The sequence below is a fragment of the Uloborus diversus genome, chromosome 9, assembly GCF_026930045.1.
Source record: "Uloborus diversus isolate 005 chromosome 9, Udiv.v.3.1, whole genome shotgun sequence".
NCBI classification, from domain to species: domain Eukaryota; kingdom Metazoa; phylum Arthropoda; class Arachnida; order Araneae; family Uloboridae; genus Uloborus; species Uloborus diversus.
Genome location: NC_072739.1, coordinates 54399429 through 54422748, shown reverse-complemented (window position 1 = coordinate 54422748; position 23320 = coordinate 54399429). Strand labels below are relative to the sequence as shown.

General features: G+C 35.0%; 1 protein-coding gene across 1 annotated transcript in view; it reads left to right on the top strand.

Annotated features, from left to right (window-relative positions):
* Window positions 1–23320, top strand: part of LOC129230222 (ribosome biogenesis protein SPATA5-like) — a 172994-nt gene that overhangs the window by 9125 nt on the left and 140549 nt on the right. The window contains exons 2-3 of the mRNA XM_054864624.1: window positions 608–943; window positions 10916–11356. Coding sequence (XP_054720599.1) covers window positions 608–943; window positions 10916–11356 — 777 coding nt within the window. The remainder of the gene's footprint in view (window positions 1–607; window positions 944–10915; window positions 11357–23320) is intronic.

Genomic DNA, 23320 nt, shown 5'->3' with positions numbered 1-23320 from the left:
GGAACATGCAAACTACAAAGCGCTGAGTAAATGCTCTTTTATTGCCGCATTAGCTCAACTTCTGTTGCGGTGGCGTTAATGTGTAAGAACCTAGTATTATTTTAAAATGTATGAACCAGAGCTTGAATATGTTATGATCCACCTTTTTTTCCTTGATCCTATGAAGCCATTCAGTCAAAATGTGACATTGTTAAGGTATACCATTTTTAATTTTAGTTACTGTTTTTATGCAAGATTAAGTAGATCAGATTTTATCCTGATATGTGTGACTAGTTTGACAAATCATGGAGCTTTTTTTGTCCCTTAAATATTTTTTTATCAAATCGCTGGACTTGGCGACTTCATTTTTTCTACTTAGGCAAAAATAGAAAACATGGCAGGTGGTAGCAAATACTATTGTTGCCATAAAATTGTTAAACGATTGCAAACTATAAAATAGTTAGTTTGAAATAGGAATAACTTTTTTTTATGATCGCCAAGATTAAAAATGTTAACTTATAACAAAAAAGTACTTTTTTTTTTTTTACTCAGCCTAGCAAATCTTTTTTCAAATGCTATATAGACCTTTAGAATTTTTTTAAAAAAATACTAATTTATTTATTTTCAGGTGATGTGAAATATTTATTGCCGAATTTCAAGAGTAACCTTCTACTTATGCATCCTTCCACGATGAAGTTACTGAAATTTGTAAAAGGTTGTTGGCTTTTATTGAAGAGTGAAAAAGTTTGCCTTATTTTGAAGTGCTGGCCATTGACGAAAATTGGGCCTAACCAATTTGTGATGCCGTCATTCTCTGTCTTGGACCATTATATGAAAAACAGTTTTGAAATTTCAAGATATTATGGAGAAATAGATATTGCTGATAAAATCATTTTAAATTTTGAAGAATCTAACCCATTCATGGATTCAAAACATTTTAAAGATTCTATTAAAAAAATATTAGGTAAATAATTAGTTTTCTTCATTCAAAATTGTAATTTTATTCTAATTGCATTTGATTGAATGCTGAGATGACCAGGGTTGGAAAAAAAACTTTTTTTTTGAACCCCCCCTCTACCCCCCAAAAAAACCTTTTTTTTTGGTTTAAACTGGGTTTATTTGGTTTTAATTACTATTTGTAAGAAAAACGATTTTATTTTGGAAATTTATGAAGATTTAATGATTTAATTGATAATGAAGTTTTAATTACTCACATTTGTACTTAATTACTGGATGATTATTAATTAAATAATTAAAATAAAATCTCGTAATTTCATTTCCTCATAGGTATCGCTTTCCATAGAAGAAATATTGTTTGAAAATCTTTAACTTCTAAAAAAGTACCATAAATTTAGTAAATAGAGCTTGGCACAGATGAAAAACCAAAGAAATAATTTACTGTGAGAGTTGAGACATAATTATAAATAACCAAGAATAAAACCTTGCAAATCAGTTTTCTTATAATTACAGCTTTCTGCGATAAATATATAAGTAAAAGTGAAATTAAAATCAAGTACTCTAAGCATGGAAAGTATTTTGCAGTACCTAGAAATGAATCACAAGTCTGATACACATGACTCAACTTTAAAAACCGAAAGATTAAACCCATATTTTGTTTGCAGGTAAAAAAAGTTATAAGTAAATATAAATATGTAATTTACGTAAAGATATCATTGAAAAGGCTTTTACAAAATTTTTTAAAAAGTGAACATAGAGCTACAAATACTTTCTGCTTTCAAAATTTTATAAATCTTTCTTTTTCCTGATTCAAACTGCATCGTCTATTGTGGATATCAAAAAGTGAAAAGTTTTTTTTTTTTTTTTCTTGTCATTTAAATGTTTTACAGAGTTTAGATTTATAAACACTACAAAGTGCTTAAATGATTCATGATTTATCTCTATAACTCTTAACTAATTAAGCAAATTTGGTAGTAAAATAAAATTTTGGCTGAAATATGCTTTTTGTGCAATTTTGAAATGTAAAAGAAAGATAAATGAATAGATAATGACAACAAACTACTAGGATTTTCTCTTTATCTAATTTTAACCTAAATTTAATGTGTTCCAACTATTAGAAAAACATAGTTGGTCTGCCTTATATTTATGCACATAATAAGAAAAGTTGCATTGATTTAAGAAAGGAAAGAAAAGCTAATCTGGAAAATTTGCATTACATTTTTAAAAAAAGTTTGCAAAACTATTTATATGCAATTTATCTCGAAAGCTTTGCTGGTTACTTTGCATTAATTGGATTTTACATTTTCCAATCATATACAAAATTCATGGAAACATTTGGGGGAAAACAATTTAGTTCTTCAAAAAAAAAAAACCACATATGGTTTAAACCAACGTAGTTTAAACCAATTAACCCTGGAGATGACTAGAAATATGTTCCCTGTAGCCAATAAAAAAATTAAGTAATTAGCCAGCTATCTTTGCCTCTTTTTATCTGAATCAAACGGCCTCTCTTCTACCCAGTGAAGGGCGGAACTGGAGAAATTCTTCGGTCGCTGTTGGCCAGTAGTAATAATTTCATTAGTGACCATGCTTTTTCTCTGTTTGGTATTCCAAGTACAAAAAACTATATGCTTTTAAAAAGTAGTTGACATCAATAATCCTAAATGAAGCCTAATGACTTTGCAGATCTGGGTTCAAAACCCAGATTGGTTTCATCCCTTCTAGGCCCCAGTAGCAGAAACTTTCTAGCCAGTCTGCGACACTGTTTTGGCAGAAGTTTTCATAAAATACACAAGTCCCTTGAAAGATCAAGATTCAGATATGTCCTAACTGGCCAGTGGCCACTAGACCCGAAAAACTTAGTGGCCCCCAGCATCGCCAAGTTTTAAAGTATAAAAAGGGGGGGGGGGGGGTCACTACTTTCATAAAAAAAAATAGAACTCTGCACACTATGAAAAACAATTATTCAATTCATATTTATTTAAATGTAGAAAATTCAAGTTAAAATAGGTTTTTGAATTTTTTTTCAAAAAATGAATAAATAAATAAATTAGTGAATGGAGAAGTTGGCAGGAAACAGCATTTTAGATGAATATTTTGGTTTATAGCAGACTTCCAAAGCAATGACGATCAAACACAATTGTGCAGATAATAATTCATTTTTCATGAAAATAATTTAAAAATAAATAAATAAAACATGATTTATTGTATATTTTCTGTTACCTTCAATAGTTTGTATTGAAGTAAACTGATCAAAACTTGATCTAATCCTTTTTTTGAGAACTTAGGCAAGTAATAATCTTGTCTATTTAAAACTTGCAAATGACCAAACATGGCATCTACGCGAAAAATTCAATGATTATAAACAGATTTTTTTTTATTTGTGAATTAGTAATAGAGAGAGATTCAAAATAAAAGAAATAGTCAGTTTTTAGCACATTACCCTCTAACTCAATGAATATAGAATAATATTGTAAAGATAAAGTTTTGCATTTTTCAAGACAATAATTAAGAACTATCCGAAAAAATGGCACATTTTACACAATTTTCAACAACATGAATTGCAATAAACATCCAATTCCGTTTTTGAAAACGTAGGCACTTAAAGAGTCTTGCGTACCAACATCTTGGGAATGACCAAACATGGCGACTACGCCAAAAATTAAGCTCTTAATTTCTGAATTTGTTGCTAAAAAATAATTTAAAAATAAAAATCCTCTTGAGACTACACTTAAGTTGAAAAGTTTTTAGCGCTTTTGCGTCCAAAGCAATGAGGATAAGGTGAAATTTTAAATATAAAATTTTTCATTTCTCTAGAAAGCTATTTTAAAAAAAATCCAAAAAAAAAAAAAAAAGATTTGCTGCACATTTTAAGTTATTTTTATTAGTTTGCCGTTAAATGAAACATCCAATTCTCCTTTGTTTTGGAAAATGTAGGCACTTAAGCATCTTATCTACTTCAATCTTATGAATGACCAAATATGGCGACTATGTTTCTAGCTGAAATGCTGAAGCATCCATCGCTTTTCCGGTGAAAAAACGAGCTCCGAACGATCTTTTTGCCAAGTTGTATTTCTTTTTCTTACTTTTATTTATTAATTTTTTCTTTCTTTTTGTTTTTTGGTAAAATTATCTGCAGGCTGCTGAAAAATCTGCGACGCACGTCTCGCAATTTCTGCTACCTGGTCCCAGTGGCTTGGGAGTGAAAAAAAGCTGAATATGGAAGTAATTGGTGGAAAGCTGGAAATTGCTTTAATATGTGCCGTATGGGTCTGGAATGGGTCCCCCTTCTTCCCAGTGAGCTTTAGCCATTGTGCCCACATTAGTGACAAAAACACTTGTTTATTCATTAATATGACATTAGCTCAAAAATTTTTCTTGCAATGGCCATAGATATAGGCAGATTACTTGTAGAAATTAAAATTCTGAAATAAATGAGTACCTACAATATTTGTTAAATACTAAGCGCCCAACTTAATTTCAAAGTTAGGCTAAAATCGCCAATTAAAGGCTTTAAGCCTGAATGTACCCTAATAGAGAAAGACATCCAGTGTAAAAAGTTACAAAGAATATATTGTGTACATGTGGGTCACCTTAAATGATACACAGAGCAAGACTTAAACATTTGAAAACATGCAAAAGTTGAACAGTGCATAGCATGGTGTTAGAAAACAACATAAATTTTCTTGCTTAACTTTGTTATATATATGTTTATGAACTTAGATGGTTTTGAAATAAGGACATAGATGAGATTCAGTAAGATTAAGTTTAATAGTGCTGCGTCATAAGCACGCACCGCATGATGGATGATGAAGTGAACAACAACGTTGGTCAGGGAGCGGTTGCAGTTAGAGGTAGAATAGCGATTCCGATTAAATAGATACATGACTAACTATAATACATGACATCTCCCTTTTTTTTTTTTTTTGGAAAAAAACACGTATATATATATATAAAGAACACACAAAAGTAGTTGAAGAAAAAAAAAAAAATTCCGAATATAAAATACAGGTGAAATCAAATATAATAATAATAAGAAAAATTACAATTATCATCATTATTATCTAAATACCAATGTTTAATTGTCTCTGAACCTTGATGGGGGTTTAATTAATCGGCCCGTACGGGTCGTTAAGGTTGTAGCAGCAGGAGTCTGAGTCACAGTACAAGAGCTAGGTGTTACAGTTACTGGAGTAATAATCTGGTTGGTTGTTGGGACTACAAACAGATCCTCTGCCGTTGATTCATTGTTGATGGGCTGTGCAGATCTAAAAATTTTAATGTGAAAACGATTTCTTCGATAAACTCTACCGTTCTCAGCTCTCACGCAGTAAGACCTAGGCTGAGGTCCAACCTTGCAAATTTTTCCTTTGCACCATTCTTTATTATGCTGAAACAATACTACTTGGTTATTATGCAATGGCTCTAACGGGCGTGTATGCAGGTCATATTTATGTTGACGTTGTTGCCTCAGATGTAGACGATTTTGGACATCACTACAGTCGTAATGAGGTTTGAGCAGTGACGGTAGAACTGGAATCAGGGTGCGAATCCGACGACCCATTAAGATCTCAGCTGGAGAAGGCAGACCATCCATGGGAGTGTTTCTGTACTCCATCAAAACTAGATGAGGATCCTTATTGTCTTGAGCAGCTTTGTTGAGGCTTGATTTGATGGTTTGTACACATCTTTCAACCTGTCCATTTGAACGGGGGTATCCTGGGCTAGATGGGTTGTGGAGTATATCCCAACTTGTACAGAATTCACTGAACTCTTTGGAATCAAATGGTGGTCCATTGTCTCCGACAATTTCTTCAGGAACTCCAAAACGAGCAAAGCAAGTTTTCAAAGCATTAATAACTGTGCTAGCTGTTGTGTGGTGCAAATGCTGCAATTCAATATATTTGGAAAAAAAATCAACAATTAAAAGATATGTTACTGATGAGAGGTGAAAAAAATCAATTGCAACCTTTTGCCATGGTCGCTCAGAAAGCTTTCTGTCTAACAGTGGTTCTTTGATGTTTGACCTTTGGTTTTGTTGACAGATGGTACAGTGTGAAACCATATTTTCAATGTCGGTGTTCATACCTGGCCAGTAGAGAGATTGACGAGCAAGATTTTTGCATGACACTATGCCTCGGTGCCCAACATGGAGATGTTGCAAAATATCTTCACGACAAGACTTGGGAATCAGCAATCGCTGTCCACGACAGATGAGGCCATTCTCTATATGCAGTTCAGATTGGCAATGCCAATATGGTTGTGCTTGTAGAGTCACACTGTGTTTATTCTGGGGCCATCCATTTGTGATGTAATTTCTTACACTTTTAAGTTCTGCATCATTCTGCGATTCCAGACTGATTTTATCAAGCTTGGATTTTGATGCTTGTACCAGCAAGGAAACCATTAGTTGAGCAGAGTCAATATCTGATGTTGAGACAGGATGTGCTGGCAAGGGTGCTCTGGACAAGGCATCAGCGACAGCTAAATATTTTCCAGGAACGTGTGTTAGTTTGAAAGAATATCTCTGAAGCCTCAATAACAGTCTTTGCAGTCTAGGTGATATTTTTTCAAATGGTTTGTGGATTAAGCCTAGGAGGGGCTTGTGGTCAGTTTCAATTTCTACATGCTGGCCAAAAACAAAATAATGAAAATGTTCACAAGCATGAACAATAGCAAGGAGTTCTTTTTCGATTTGAGAATACCTTGACTGAGCCTCGGAAAGAGTTGCAGAAGTATATGCAACTGCTTGGCGATTCTGGAGAAGAACTCCACCAATTCCAAAAGAACTTGCATCTACAGAGAGCACTATGGGTTTATCTCTGTCAAAAAATTGGAGAATTGTAGATGACTGTAGCAAGTCTTTAACTTTTGAGAATGCTTCATCATGATGAGAGTCCCAAATCCAATTTGTGTCTTTCTTTAGCAGATCTCTTAAAATAGACGTTTCCTGTGAGAACTTAGGCACAAATTTCATGAGATATGTGGCCATACCTAAGAATCTCATTAATTCTTGTTTGTTGGTAGGAACAGGAAAATCGGATATTGCTGAAACTTTTTTAGGATCAGGAGAAATACCATCTGGTGAAATTATATGGCCTAAATATTGTAGCTTAGAAACAGCAATCTTGGTCTTATCTTTGTTTAGTTTCAAACCACTTTGCCTAGCAATTTGAAATACCTTTCTTAGCTTTTCACAATGGTCTTCTAGGTTTGCACTGTACACCATAATATCATCAAAATATGGAGCGATGTCTGGACAACCTTCAAAAATGTTGTCCATGGCCATTTGGTACACTTCCGGCGCACAGGATAAACCAAAAGGCATTACGAGGAAACGGAATCTACCAAATGGTGTAATGAAAGTACACAGATCAGCACTTTCTTCGTCTAGTTGGATATGGTAGAAGGCATTTTTTGCATCTACAAGGGAAAAGATTTTTGAGCCCTTGAGCTTTGATAAGAGTTGATCCTGCGTTGGGATTTGATAGTGTTGTCTCTTGATGTATTTGTTGAGAGGACGAGGATCAAGACAAACTCGTAGAGAACCGTCTTTTTTAGGAACCACAACTATTGGATTAACCCAATCAGTCGGTTTTGTCACCTTTTCAATTATACCATTGTGTTCCATTCTCAAGAGTTCATCCTTGAGTTTATTTTCTAATGCCAATGGGATTTTGCGTGATGCAGCTATAACGGGAACTGCATTTTCATTTAAAATGATTTTATGTTTCCCGGGTAGGCGACCCACACCCTCAAAAATGTCACTATACTCTTCAATTAATTTTGACAGCTTAGGTGTATAAGATGTGTTAGGAGGAGGAACGCTATTATTAGATGAATTAACATTTGAAACACACTTGGTAGAAACACTGTTGCTGCACTTTCCACTTTCTTGTGATGTGGTGTCGATTCGTTTGATGAGATTTAAATGACTGCATGCAGCCGCACTTAGTACTGGCTGCACACTAAGATTCACTATGTGGAAGGTAAGAGCATAACACTGATTATTAACTTCACACTGTAAAACACTTTTACCAAGAACTGGTAAGGCATCACCCGTATATGTACACACTTGAAGAGATGTTTGAACAAGTGTTGGCGAATTTTTGAGACTTTTAAATATAGAAAAAGGAAGCACATTTACTTGAGCACCGGTATCCAACTTGAAAACAATGGGGAAACTATTTACAAAAATTTGTTGAAGCCAATCACAATCAGATGATGTTGATATTGTCCCAATGTATGCCACATTAGGGTTAGAGCATTCAATTGTTGACACTTGCGAGTGCTGTTTTGGATGTCTCCTTTGCTGTCTGCAAACGCTAGCAAAATGGTTTTGCATTTGGCAGTTGTGGCAGGTTTTGCCATAAGCTGGACAATTCCGGGGAGCATGTTGTGACCCACATCTGGAGCATGGTCGTTTTCTCTGCACTTGAGATGCATTTTTCTTGGCAGGATTTAGCTTAAATTGGTGTGTACTTGTGCTTGAGTTACCTTGACCCTGGAGCTTCTTGGATTTTTGATGGCTGATTGCATCAACTTGCTTAGATGAAGATTGCTGTGACATTGCAAGAGAGTGCAATTTTGAGAGCTCAGCTGACTTGCAGATTTCGACAGTCTTTTTTAATGAGAGTTCTGGTTCCCTAAGCAGGCGTTCACGCAAAACATCATCGCGTAACCCCTGAATTATGCGATCCTTAATGTTCCGATCGTAAGCAGCATCGAACTCACATTGATCTGCTTGCAGCTTGATTTCTGTAACGAACGAGTCGAAGTTCTGACCTGGTTTCTGATACATATTGTTGAACACAAAAGTTGCGAGTGTTACGTTACGATATGGTTTGTAGTGGTCATCAAATTTATCTAAAACTTGCTTGACAGTTCTTGTCTGACCAGCTGTAAGGGTTGGAAAGTCGAAAGTTAAGTAATCTTTGTATGAGGATTTTCCAATGACGCTTAGCAACAAAGCGATTCGAGTTTCGTCATCTTCCTTGCTGTACTTTACTGCAGTTTCAAACAGTTCATATTTCTGTCTCCAGTCGCTCCAAGCCTCTGCTGGGTTATCTCCAGGAACGAATATTTCCATCTGAAGAAGTTGATGCGCCATGCTGACTCTAGATGCTTAAGTCCACACAACGAAAAATAAGTTTAAAAATATGGCACTTTTCGAAATCTGCAAGTAATATTTTCTTCTGACACCATGTTATATATATGTTTATGAACTTAGATGGTTTTGAAATAAGGACATAGATGAGATTCAGTAAGATTAAGTTTAATAGTGCTGCGTCATAAGCACGCACCGCATGATGGATGATGAAGTGAACAACAACGTTGGTCAGGGAGCGGTTGCAGTTAGAGGTAGAATAGCGATTCCGATTAAATAGATACATGACTAACTATAATACATGACAAACTTGACTTGATAGTATTTTATGGCTGCTTCCATGTTCTTTGACTTCAAACACATCACCTTCCATACATAATTTATCGCAAATCATGCACAAGTCAGTCATGTTTTTTCCAAATAGTTCACTCACGTAATTGCTGATTGTACCATATAGTACCATGTCTCACAGCAAAACATTTATTATTAGTCATTATATAAGTATTTGAACTGTTTAAATAAAAAGCTACAGTTATTTTAAATAAAATGTTCTAAGTCATTTTCTCTGGATAATTCTGCTTGAAATTATCATAATTAGTATTTTTGCGTTTCCTGAGTTCTGTATAAAGATTGGATCTTTTTCATTTCTTTGTTACTTTGTAATGATACAAATTGTTTTCAGCAACATCTAGTATGTCAACTGATGATCAGGTACCTGTGTAACTGCTTCCGTAGGTAGGAAAGCAGAGCCTGTTTTTGAGTGTTACTGCCTTCTATTCCACGGGATCTCGAGGAAAGCCAGTGGGAGTGGAAAGGTGTGTTCAGGCTTAAAGCGCTTTATTGATGTTTATAGCTAAGCTTTGAAATTAAGTTGGGCGCTTAGTATTTAACAAAGGTATATATTGTAGATACTAATTTTTTTTTTTCAGAATTTTATTCTCTACAAGTCATCTGCCTATATGTAAGGCCATTGCAGCAGTAATTCTTGAGATAATGTTGTATTAATAAAGAAACCGGTGTTTTTTTGTCCCTAATTTGGGCCCAACGGCTAAAGCTCACTTAGTAGATGAGGGAAAACTTAGTATGGTCATTCCAGACCCATATGCCATAGAATAAAGCCATTTCCTGCTTTCCACCGATTACTTTCATATTCCACTCCCCAACCACTGGGCTATTCAGTTGGTTGATAAAATGAGTACAGTAAAACCTGTCTACAACGATACTGTTGGCACCTAAAAAAAAATATTGTAATAGGTTATCGTTATAGATAGTTTGATTATTCATGCTGACATTTTTCTGGGGCCAAAAAAAAAGTATTGTTATAGACAGGTTATCGTTATACACAGGTTTCAGTGTACCAAGCTGATTGGGAACTACACAATGGGGGTTTCGTGTTCAGCTGACTACCTTACCGGAACATCTGCCATTGTTCCCCAGAGCCCTCAGTCATGAAACAAATGGGCACTGGGTCTTGGTCCTCTTTGGCTCCCCCCCTCCCATAGAGTTTAGTTTAATAATCCTAAATTCACTACTAACTGTATGTAGCATGTTTTGAATGTACTAGTTAGCAAAGGCTGCATCTTGATTTTGGTGTAAATTTTTTGTCACTTACTTAAAGCCAGTCACTTACTAAATAAGTCACTTACTAAATAAATTAATGATTAAAGTACACTTAAATCATTAATTTATTTTTTGAGGTAGCAATTGAAGATAATTTTTTAATCAGCATTTTTTTTTTCATTTAGTTATTTTATGCTCAATGGTGAACACTAATTATGCCTTTACTTCACAGCCCTGATCATACATCTATACTTTTTCAAAAATATTAATTTATCAAGTTTTACTACTAATATTTATCAATTTATGTTCTAGGTAGCTTTCCTCTTGTCGAAGGACTTACTATGAATGCTTTGTATATGGGCAATACTTGCTCTTTCACCATCAACCAAATTGAGTCTAATTTAAATAAAAATGAAAAAACCACAGACAAAGACATCCATAACTTGTGTAGTTATTTATCAAGCTTAAATGTAGTGACTACTGAAACAAATGAGCTTACAAACAATTCAGCAAATGAAAAATTACAAGTCCCTGTTTCTTCAACAAACAACTCAAGCTCCAGGAAAAAGTCAAGGAATAAGTCCAAAAAATCTATGTCAAGGTTTTTTGTTGTTCATCAAAGTACCCAAGTACTCATTCACTGCTCTCAAAAAGAGTTCCAGAGTTCAGAATGTATATGTTTTGATGATTCTGGTGGATTAGATGAGCAATTGGAAGAAATCAAAGTGTGCTTTAAAAAATATTTGGCAAAAGGTAAAAAGTGTTTTGTTTCAAACTTATGTTTATAAATTTATGCTTTCTGTTTTTTTCCCTTATAATATTAATATTATCTGATTATGTGTTCCCACATGTAAAGGTAAAAATTTTATATTTTCATGATAGTATTGTATATAAATGAAAACATAGGCTCAACAAACTATGCATTCAGCTGCAAAACGTAAAATGATCATAGATTATTTTAACAAATTAAAAGCTTAACCCTGCTGCAGTGTTCGTTACGAACGTACGTAGTCTGTGTTCGGGTCCAAATGAACCCAACTTATCTAATTTCAATTGCTAAAAGCCCCATTGATTTTCTGTTTTCAAATTTGATTATTACAAGAAGTTGTTTGATCTTGTTAGAAACTTTTGAACATAAAACACTCTCTTTATATGTTTCGTTTTACGAATTTAATTCAAGAAAGCACAAAAATTGACTAGTAAAATAGTAATTCCAGTTTTCGTCCAAATGACAACCAACATAAAATTATGTAAGCTAACAGTTTAGGAAATTTACAAGAAACTTAGAAGTTTAAAAAGAAGGAGTTGAAAATTGAAACGCTGTACAACAACATAACATTTCTATTTGTATGAAATACATAAAAAGAGTTACCTGTTCATGAGACCACTTTCAATGTAATAAAATGATCATCGTTCAGTAAACTGTATCAATGCATTTTGTACATATTTGATTCAAATGTGACTTACCTATGTATTTACCACACTTCATACATGCATTTTGTACTTTGTCTGATTTGCACAAATAGCAACGACCTCTTTTTTTATGCGTGCTTGCCGTGTCCATTGTTTCGGAAGTAGAACTGGCATCGTCTTTTGATTGTCTTTGCATGCTTTTCACTAACTTTGCAGTTGCTTCTTGGCATGGGAGCACGTCTCTTCTACAAATATGTTCTCTTACTAAAGCCATACCTAAAGTCTCTATAAAAATTCTCCGCCGTCTGTAGGATTTTTCTTTTATACAGGCATCAGGATTTGCTGCACAGAATAGTATGAATGCATTCACCATTGAAATATCAAGAACATTTGAAAACACCACAATCGGCCACCTATTCGTCTTTCTTTTGCAGGTATAAGAAGAAATCATCTTGTCCAAGGTGTCTACAGCACCGTTTGTGGAGTTGTAATCAAGGATTGCTTGTGGTTTTTTTGGATTCGGAAGAGTCAACCTTTTTTTCAGAATGGAGTGTGCTTTGAATAACAACACATCTATTTCTCTTGGGTATGTAGGAGACAAGCATAGTATCATTCGTGAAGGCAAATGTTGAAGAATAAAGTTTCTTGTTTTTAGTTTGAAGCAATTCTGGGGGAAAAGATTGTTTAGTTCTTCTCATTGTTCCAATCATAGTTATATTTCTTTTCAATAAGAGTTGTCCAAGTGTATAGGGGGAAAAAAAGTTGTCGCACGTTATATTATGTTCTTTCAGAACCATATGATAAATCGAGAACAACTCTAAGACCCTGATTTGTCTCACGAGGTTGGTTTGTTGGTTTTCCAAGATATGGTTGGATGTTCTACACATAGCTAGTTTCATTGTCACACAGAACCCAAAACTTGATGCCATACTTGGCTGGTTTCTTGGGCATGTATTGCCTAAAAGGGCAGTTTCCTCTAAAAGCAACCAATTGTTCATCAACAGTAACATATGCACTGGGGTTAAAAAGTTTTGGTAATATCTCTTAATCCCATAATGCACGAATAAATCCGATAATGCATGAATAGCTGCCAATTTATCCATTTTTCTCCTATTAGAACACGTTTCTCGATCATCGAATCTCAAAATTCTTGATATATGATAGAATCTTTGCAAGCTCATAGTTGCCCTAAAAATAGCTCTGCCTTTTTCTGTATCCCATAGACTTTCAGTGCATTCATTGCAGGATTTGAACACTCCAGCAAATAAAAGTAAACCTATATAGGCACTGAATTCAATACTGTCCATTTCTTTCCATTTATTTATCTCCAAACTTATTATTTTATCTCCAAACACACATATTCCTTCTGTATTTGAATTGTTGATAATAATATTTTCAATTTTTTTTTTGTAATAAATAATCGAAAAGCAGACAATTCGTCATGAATTCTTGAAGTAGCATATCTAATGGGTCCTGGTATAAGGTTCAAAATATCCTTTGATGCGCGTTTACCTATGTGCGATAGAGGTTCACTCTGATACTGAATAGACTTATCTTTTGACAAATATGTGTAATCTGGAAATTCATTTTCGATTTCATCGTCTTCCGAAGACGATTCAGAGCCTTCTGAAATTCCTTCAACTGTTGAACCGAACCATTGCTTCGGTCACTCGTCTGGTCTGCTAATTCTATATTAGCTACCAGTTTGTTTCGCACTCTTGGCTTCGTTAAGAGGTTTTCCATCTCCAGCTCAGTCACTTTCCTATGCCGGGCTGATGAGTGCTAATAAGCATGAAACTGCAGTCCTCGGCTGGAAATGACTGAGCTGGCGGTGTATTTCTGCTTTAGCCCTGGCTATTGGGCGGTAATTTACTGAATATACCGTGCCTCGCGTTCAATCTTCGAGTTGAACCGAACCATTGCTTCGGTCACTCGTCTGGTCTGCTAATTCTATATTAGCTACCAGTTTGTTTCGCACTCTTGGCTTCGTTAAGAGGTTTTCCATCTCCAGCTCAGTCACTTTCCTATGCCGGGCTGATGAGTGCTAATAAGCACGAAACTGCAGTCCTCGGCTGGAAATGACTGAGCTGGCGGTGTATTTCATGTATTTCTGCTTTAGCCCTGGCTATTGGGCGTAATTTACTGAATAACAAAAATGTAGCTTAAAAATTGAAAACTTTGAAAGTGGGGAAAGAGGGGGGAGATATTTTGGCTGGCTATCAGAATTATCTGCTGGCTGCTAGTTTTTTTTCAAAAACCTCGAGCCCTGGCTGAAGGAACAAACCATCAAGTACGGGAGAAAAAATAGTTAATAAAACAACTGCTCAGTGTGGATTAGATAAATCAAGTTGTAATAAATATACACATTCTGACACCAAGCAGCTTAAAGCATTTCCTTTTTACTTATTTTTTTCAACAAAACGGCTCAAACACTTGGTAGTTTATTGAAATTTTTCAACTTTTTAATTTACAAAGTTTGGTCTGAATACTGGAGAAAAAAGCATGTTATAGCTATTTCGCATAAGTAGCGCAAGTCAAATGTTTTCCTTTGGGATTTTGAAAGTGTGCGGTGAGCTGCCTTCATTGTTTTCATGCTTCTTTGGTACACGTCAATTCCGAGGAAGGGAAGGATCATCATTTTGTGAAGGTTTTCTTTTAAACAAGATTCCCAAAAGTATTCAAAACTATCACGCCTCTCATTTTATATACAAATCAAACTCTCATATATATTTTTCCAGATCAGCAACACTTAGGTGAGCGCGCCGCAGCGCTGCCCACCGGCAACAGACTTGACCCGTAAGTTCGCGCACTGGGACAAATTTTTACAGTACTCGCAGCACTAACACTATCATCATTCGTACCACTCGTTTTCAGTTAACCTGCTTACACAACCGTAATAATTATTTGTTTTAATTCATTACTGAATATATTTTACAAGGTAAACTATCTTCAAACAAGGAAAATAAAAGATAAATTTATGAGTTTAGAAAGCATAATGTAACTTATAATTTTCTTGATTTATTGAGGGGGCTCCGCCCCCTCAAGCCCCATGGAGTCGGCGCCACTGTTTCCATGGAAAAAATGAACTCCACAAAACGAAGACGCGAGGCAGAAAAGTTGTGAGGGACGCAAAAAGGTTCTTAGTACGATGTCCACTGTTGTGGCTACCCACTGTCCACTCGTATTTTCGGGTCAAAAAACAATTTTTCCCTGATCTTCGATCTCCCGCCCCCCCCAGTGCGGGGAGGAATTGAAACTCTGTTTCTACACTCCCACAGCTACTCCAGTTAGTCCACTTCTTTTTTTGCAGCTTTTCTCCTTTCTTTGCTGAGGAGCAGTGTTAATCCCCATGCGTTCTTCCAAAGCGCTTTATTGTATTTCTTTTCGCAACCTTATTGTACTGAAGCATCTCTGCAGTGGTGTGGAATTCTTTTCTTGGGATCTAAAATAAAAATAACCCCCCAAAAAAGTTGGAGACTGTAGACATTTTTCAGGGTCGCCAATTTTGAAAACTGAGTCGCCACGTGGCTAGTGGTGACCATAAATCTTGACCTTTACACTTCAGACTATGACTTTACATCCATATGCAAAGTTCTGATGCTTTTCAAATGAGAAAACAATGGCTAATAACTCCTTTTCTAGCTGTACATAGTTCCTTTCACTGTTTGTCAAACTACAGGAAACAAATGACACTGGTTTACCATTTTAGATTAAACAGGAGTCTTGGCCATCTTTTGAACTATCACACTTTATAACTATTTCCTCATTAGTGCTAAAAACTTTTAAGATTGGAGTTGAGTTATTAATTGTTTAATGTTGCTAAATGATTCTTCTTGAGGCCCTCCCCAACTAAAATCTATACTTTCATGAATAATTTCTCTTAACTGTAGATACATTAGTTATGAATTTCGACAGAAAATTTATCATGCCTAACAACCTCCTATAACTTCAGTTTTTGATTTTGGTGTAGGGCGTGTCAGTAATTGCTTTGGTGTGACTAGGATCTGCTTTTACCTACTCCTGATTCTGAGATAATTTGACCAACATATTTTACTTCTGGTGCTCTGTATTGTAATTTATCAGGATAAAATTTAATATTCAGTGATCAAGAATGTGATCTCTTTCAAGAAAAATCATATCATATGTAGCCTCATCAGAACCTGCAATAATAATGTGTCGTCAAAATACACGTCTACACCCTCAACATCCCCAAATATTTTTTGATTTTTTTTTCAGAAATGTTTCTGATGCCTAGAATATTCCGAAAGGCATTTTATTAAACTTATACCTTCCAAAAAGAATATTAAATGTACAAACTTCAGATCTTTTTTCATTCAGCGGAACATGCCAGAATCCATCTTTTAAATCCACAACTGAAAATATTTTTCTACCTTCTAATCTGTTGATAATATCGTCTGGAGAAGGAATTTGACACTGTTCCCTTTTAATTACTTTATTTTGATTTCTTGGGTCTAAGCACAATCTAAGACTCCCATTAGGCTTTTCAACAATCATCAAGCTTTGAACCCAATCAGTTGGTTTATTAACTTTAGATACAAATCCCTTCTTTTTCAAGTTTTTCTAGGGTGTCTTTTATTTTAGGCTGCAAAGCTTGAGGAACACGTCTAGTGGGGTGTGTTACTGGTATAGTACCATCTTTAAGGGTTACGTTCATCAGGAAATTCTCCTATACCAGTAAATACATCTTTATGCTGAGTTATTAAATCTTGTTTGCTTATGATACTGCACTTTAAATAATCAATCCTTTATATGGATCATTCTCTACAAATAGGGTGATTTGGAAGTTGCAAATTAAAAATTTACAAACTGTGAACTAATTGACTTTTTTGTTCACAGATAGCTTTAAAAACTTATTTTATATAAGAGTTATCATCTGACATTCATAATTCCTAAAATTAAATATGTTATTTAAATTTTTAAAAAATCAGATGCCAGGGGATATTGCTATAGAGCAGGGGAATGATATTTTGAAACAGGGGAATGACTATCTGCCAGGGTAATGATTTAACAACCTATGAAGCACAGTAGACATCTATTAATAATAGAACATTTCATACCAATAACTATATTTATTAAAAGAAAATATTACTTGTGAACATTTAAGTTTTTTTGATGCAGTTTTCACAATTATGTATTCCTATTAATGTTGATTTACAGCAATGAATTCTTTTTACTATCTGTTAATGTCGAAGCAGAACACAATTCTTATTTAGTGTAATATTTTATAAGATACTGATTTTATAATGGGTTAACTAAACTGCTTAATTTAAATACACCTATAGAATGACAAACTTTAACTTTTAAAATGACTCATTTGGAAAAAAAAATGTATTGCTCTGCTGTCACATGGTTCAGGCTTTGCAAGTTTTCTCTCTATGTCTTCAATAGGATAACGATGTATATCCATGTCTCTTAGCCATTTAAAACGTCTTGGTATGTCAGTACATGTCACGGCATTTGTCTCCACTTCCCCAGGTAATAATTGTAGTATTTCTCCTGAGTAAAGTTTACCATCATAGTGAACTAACACTCAATCTCCTATGCTAAACAAGTTTTTATTATCATTGCACATTAATAGGTCTGCATCAATATTGACATACTCATTTTTTACACCTATTTTACACATTTCAAAATGCTTGCAGTATTTGGCACTTGCACCTCTACAATCAACACAGCTTATATGGTGAAATTTCAGAATTGAATTGGATCAGTACCAACTAACTTGGTGAACTTTCATGGTCCCTTTAAATTTTACAGCACCAATTTTCAACTTCTTTTCAATAGCTTCTTTTCAACTACAATTATCTTGATGCCTTTGCAATGTTCATTTAAAATTTTCACAAATGTTGTAAAATCAGCAATATCTTTTCCTTGAGAATCAATTCTATCAGCAGTTTGCTTTAATGTGCCACCTACACCATCAGGGGTCCCCTTTCCATGCCCGCATTCTGAATAATTCCAAGAAATTCTTTACAAATGAGGAAATACCTCAGGTAATGTGGTAGAAATATAGAAAAAAATATTCTTATTACGATACCGATTTGAAGGACCATCACTATAAAAAAAATAAAGTGTCTACCAAAGGTAATTTCAAAGAAAAAAAAACCTTCAGGACAGGTTACATATGTACCAAAACAGCAGTTGGATCATGTCAAAGAGATTCTGTTACAGTGCAAATGGATTGAAACTCTAGATCTGCATCTTCATCTGCTCTGTAATAAGCCACAACAGTATGTAAGGTCACTTGCTGACCCGACCCTCCAAAGTGATAAGATTGTATCTCTTGCCTATATTTGAAACTTTAATGATCACTAAAATCAATGTGAACTAATAATTCATTTGGCTTTAACGAGTCTTTCAATTCTTTTAAAATTCTGTTTTGATGTAGTCTTCTACCTTCATTGGAAAGAAACAGATCTAAACTTTTTATATTCTTTAACTACTTCTGCAATTGACAATGTAACACTTTCTTTTGTAGTTTTTTTGACAGTTTTTCTTTCACCTGTCTTTTGATCAGAATACTCTTGCTTAACTGTTAACCATTTTTTATATGTTAATTTAAAATCACGATCAAAATTGTAGGTTAAAACATTTTTCGAACAATCATTGCACTTTCTAAATAAACATTTTTCATCATCAGCAGTACAACATAGTTCCATTAATAAACCTGTTATGTTTGTTGAATTAATAATACCAATTGAAGACAGTTTTTTAGTGAGAAGAGACATGTTCTCATGTTTGACACATAAACATGTATTTCTGTCAGACACATTTGCTTGATTAATCCAAAAAGGATGTAAATGGCAGAATGTTGTGTAACTTATACATTTATGCATGAAATGCACTGCCAGCTCAGTCAATTCCAGCCGAGGACTGCAGTTTCGTGCTTATTAGCACTCATCAGCCCAGCATAGGAGTGACTGAGCTGGAGGTGGAAAACCACTTAAGGAAGCCAAGAGTGCCAAACAAAATGGTAGCTAATACATAATTAGCACTGACCAGACGAGTGACCGAAACAATGGTTTGGTTCCCATAGGGCAGTAATTTACTGAATATACCTGCCTTGCCTTCAATATTTGAAGTGAACCGAACCATTTCTTCAGTCACTCGTCTGGTCAGTGCTAATTCTGTATTAGCTACCAGTTTGTTTGGCACTCTTAGCTTCCTTAGGAGGTTTTCCACCTCCAGCTCAGTCACTCCTGTGTCGGGCTGATGAGTGCTAATAAGCACAAAACTGCAGTCCTCGACTGGAATTGACTGAGCTGGCGGTGTATTTCACGTATTTCTGCCTTAGCCCTGGCTATAGGGTGGTAACTTACTGAATAATATATTTATGGTTTTTTAAGTATTTTTTCTGCAAATTTTTTAAATTATCGGAGAGGTACCTCTTTTGTTTCTTCAATTTTTTCTTGTAATACAATCGTTTTTCCCAGGACATAAAACACTGTTTTCATCAACTTCTAAAAATGTCATTACACTTCTCTGGATTTCTTCATTAGCAGAGGCTTTACTTTTGGTAGATAATAAATGTTTTATAGACTTGGGATTACAAGCTTTATTAGATAAATAGCTTTTATACTTTAAAAATTTTTGGCTGCTTGTAATCAATTTATATTTTTTCAAGATTTTACCAGATATAATATAATGATATAATCGCTTCGATTTGTTTGATTTTAATGATTTATAGGCCATTGCTAACTGTTCGGATAATGCCTCACCAAAAATAAGTTTTCTTCTGATAACTGAAGAAAACTTTCCATTTCGCTTCAAATAATAATCTGTCTTCGATCTTGAGTCACATCTTCCAGTTTACTGTTAATTTTAAGATTCAGCCTTTCAAAGTCCTTCAAGTTTCCCACCTTTCTAAGTCCTTCTTTAAATCTATTTCGGCCGTAGCAACTGTTTGGAGCTCTTGAATTTTGGTTTCAAATTGAAGCGCACGGCAAATTTACATCACTTTTACATTAAGTTGGTGAATCGACATAAAAAGGTTAGAGATTTACGCAGCGTAGTTCTACTCTTCATTAGTGGTATCGGACAGCGGTCAATTCAGCCAGGGGTATGTTTGGATAGGACTACCGGCTGTCAAACTGTATTTTTTGGCCATTTCAAGTTTTTTAAACTTAGTACACCCTCATCTCTGCGCCTATTACAAAATAGCGTGGCATCTCATATGGTCTTAGATCTTACAAAAAAAAAGGTTTTTACTTATTTTGATATGGGAAAAAGTGCCGCCCCCTCAATCGTGCTGCCCTGGGATATAGCCCAGCAAGCCCATACGTAAATACGGCACTGTGGTATTGGTATCTGCTGGTTTCACTTTTACACCTGTTACTATATCGTTAAGTTCTTTAGCGGCAAGAGTTACTCTAACCTGGAATTTCCACGCATGCCAGTTGCTATCAGTTTAATAAACTGACCCTGCTGTATTTCAGCAACTGCCATTTCAAAACACAAGCCCATAGCTCAAAGTTTTTCACGAAAAGTTATCGAAAACAAGAACGTTCACAATAATTTTAAGATCACGTTACAGGTAGGTTCTGGGTCCATAACCTGTAGCAGAACAGTGGTCAATTAAACAACCAGCGTTGAATCACTAAAAAAGATTTATTAAAAGGCATCTTTAAACATCACTAATCGCCGGCATGCATAAAGTGTTACATCTCCCATCTCCATTAATGTTCACAACAGCATGCACAGAAGAACTTTCTTTCACATAGCTTGAAGACAAAAAGTTACAATTTCGTTTGTATACATGACAATATGCAAACTGGCAATGAAATTGTCATTTTTTAATTGATGTAGATTTCCTGTCCCCCTCGTTTTCATATCAGATGTATTGTCAATGATTTCTTAAATTGCCTTAACAATGTTTTCAAATTGCAGTTCAACTGCAGAGACGGCTTCTGACCGACAAGCCCATCTTGTATCAGAGAGCAACTGCAAAGTTCTCAACTTTGAATTTGTGCTTTTCATCAAGTCTTCAAAAACTGCATATCTTTTCAGACTTCCTTCAATAAAACTACAGTAATTGCAATAATTGTACAATACTGAAAAGTTCCAATATTAACGGATTAGACTTTAGGCTGGTGCGAGCACTGACTAAAGCCTAATTAAGGTAGTACTAGTGGGCATAGCAATGGGCATCTATCCATTTCTGCCAGTCGTAATGGCGAAAAAAAAAAATTGTTCTGGTACAGGTATTTGATACAATTTAACTTAATTAAAGACCGCCACCATATAATAATACTCGCAAGCACTTTAAACCTGTTTATTGTATAAAACAAACACAAGCACGATACAGACAGCTGACTCAAATCAAAACCTAAACAAGCTCCAACTATATTGTCTAACCCTGAATCCTTGATAAGTCTCTCAATGAGATGTCGCCAGATGCAATAACTTATATCACATCATCCCCCCCCCTCAACACTCACACACATAAAAAGATATTTTAATGTTTTATGTAAACATGAAGTTCATGCAATTTTCAGGCGACGCATTCATAGTCACAACCCAACAGAGTTCAGCAGGGAGGAGGAAGATGCTCCATTTTCATTAAATTTGATTGATAAGGGATTTTAGATGCATCAGGGAAAAATTTCGGAAAAAAAGCATTTATAGTTATTATAAACTCGTAAATTTATTTTAGCAACTGTTTGGAGCTCTTGAATTTTGGTTTCAAATTGAAGCGTACGACAAATTTACATCACTTTTACATTAAGTTGGTGAATCGACATAAAAAGGTTAGAGATTTACGCAGCGTAGTTCTACTCTTCGTGAGTGGTATCGGACAGCGGTCAATTCAGCCAGGGGTATGTTTGGATAGGTTTTTCCGGCTGTCAAACTGTATTTTTTTTGGCCATTTCAAGTTTTTTAAACTTAGTACACGCTCATCTCTGCGCCTATTTAAAAAATGGCGTGGCATCTCATATGGTCTTAGATCTTACAAAAAAAAGAAGGGAAAAAAAAAGGTTTTTACTTATTTTGATATGGGAAAAAGTGCCGCCCCCTGCAATCGTGCTGCTCTGGGCTATAGCCCAGCAAGCCTATACGTAAATACGGCACTGTAGTATCGGTATCTGCTGGTTTCACTTTTACACCTGTTACTATATCGTTAAGTTCTTTAGAGGCAAGAGTTACTCTAACCTGGAATTTCCACGCATTCCAGTTGCTATCAGTTTAATAAACTGACCGTGCTGTATTTCAGCACCTGTGATTTCAAAACACAAGCTCACAGCTCAAAGTTTTTCACGAAAAGTTATCGAAAACAAGAACGTTCACAATAATTTTAACCTCACGTTACAGGTAGGTTCTGGGTCCATAACCTGTAGCAGAACAGTGGTCAATTAAATAACCAGCGTTGAATCAGTAAAAAAGATTTATTAAAAGGCATCTTTAAACATCACTAATCGCCGGCATGCATAAAGTGTTACATCTCCCATCTCCATTAATGTTCACAACAGCATGCACAGAAGAACTTTCTTTCACATAGCTTGAAGACAAAAAGTTACAATTTCGTTTGTATACATGACAATATGCAAACTGGCAATGAAATTGTCATTTTTTAATTGATGTAGATTTCCTGTCCCCCTCGTTTTCATATCAGATGTATTGTCAATGATTTCTTAAATTGCCTTAACAATGTTTTCAAATTGCAGTTCAACTGCAGAGACGGCTTCTGACCGACAAGCCCATCTTGTATCAGAGAGCAACTGCAAAGTTCTCAACTTTGAATTTGTGCTTTTCATCAAGTCTTCAAAAACTGCATATCTTTTCAGACTTCCTTCAATAAAACTACAGTAATTGCAATAATTGTACAATACTGAAAAGTTCCAATATTAACGGATTAGACTTTAGGCTGGTGCGAGCACTGACTAAAGCCTAATTAAGGTAGTACTAGTGGGCATAGCAATGGGCATCTATCCATTTCTGCCAGTCGTAATGGCGAAAAAAAAAAAATTGTTCTGGTACAGGTATTTGATACAATTTAACTTAATTAAAGACCGCCACCATATAATAATACTCGCAAGCACTTTAAACCTGTTTATTGTATAAAACAAACACAAGCACGATACAGACAGCTGACTCAAATCAAAACCTAAACAAGCTCCAACTATATTGTCTAACCCTGAATCCTTGATAAGTCTCTCAATGAGATGTCGCCAGATGCAATAACTTATATCACATCATCCCCCCCCCCTCAACACTCACACACATAAAAAGATATTTTAATGTTTTATGTAAACATGAAGTTCATGCAATTTTCAGGCGACGCATTCA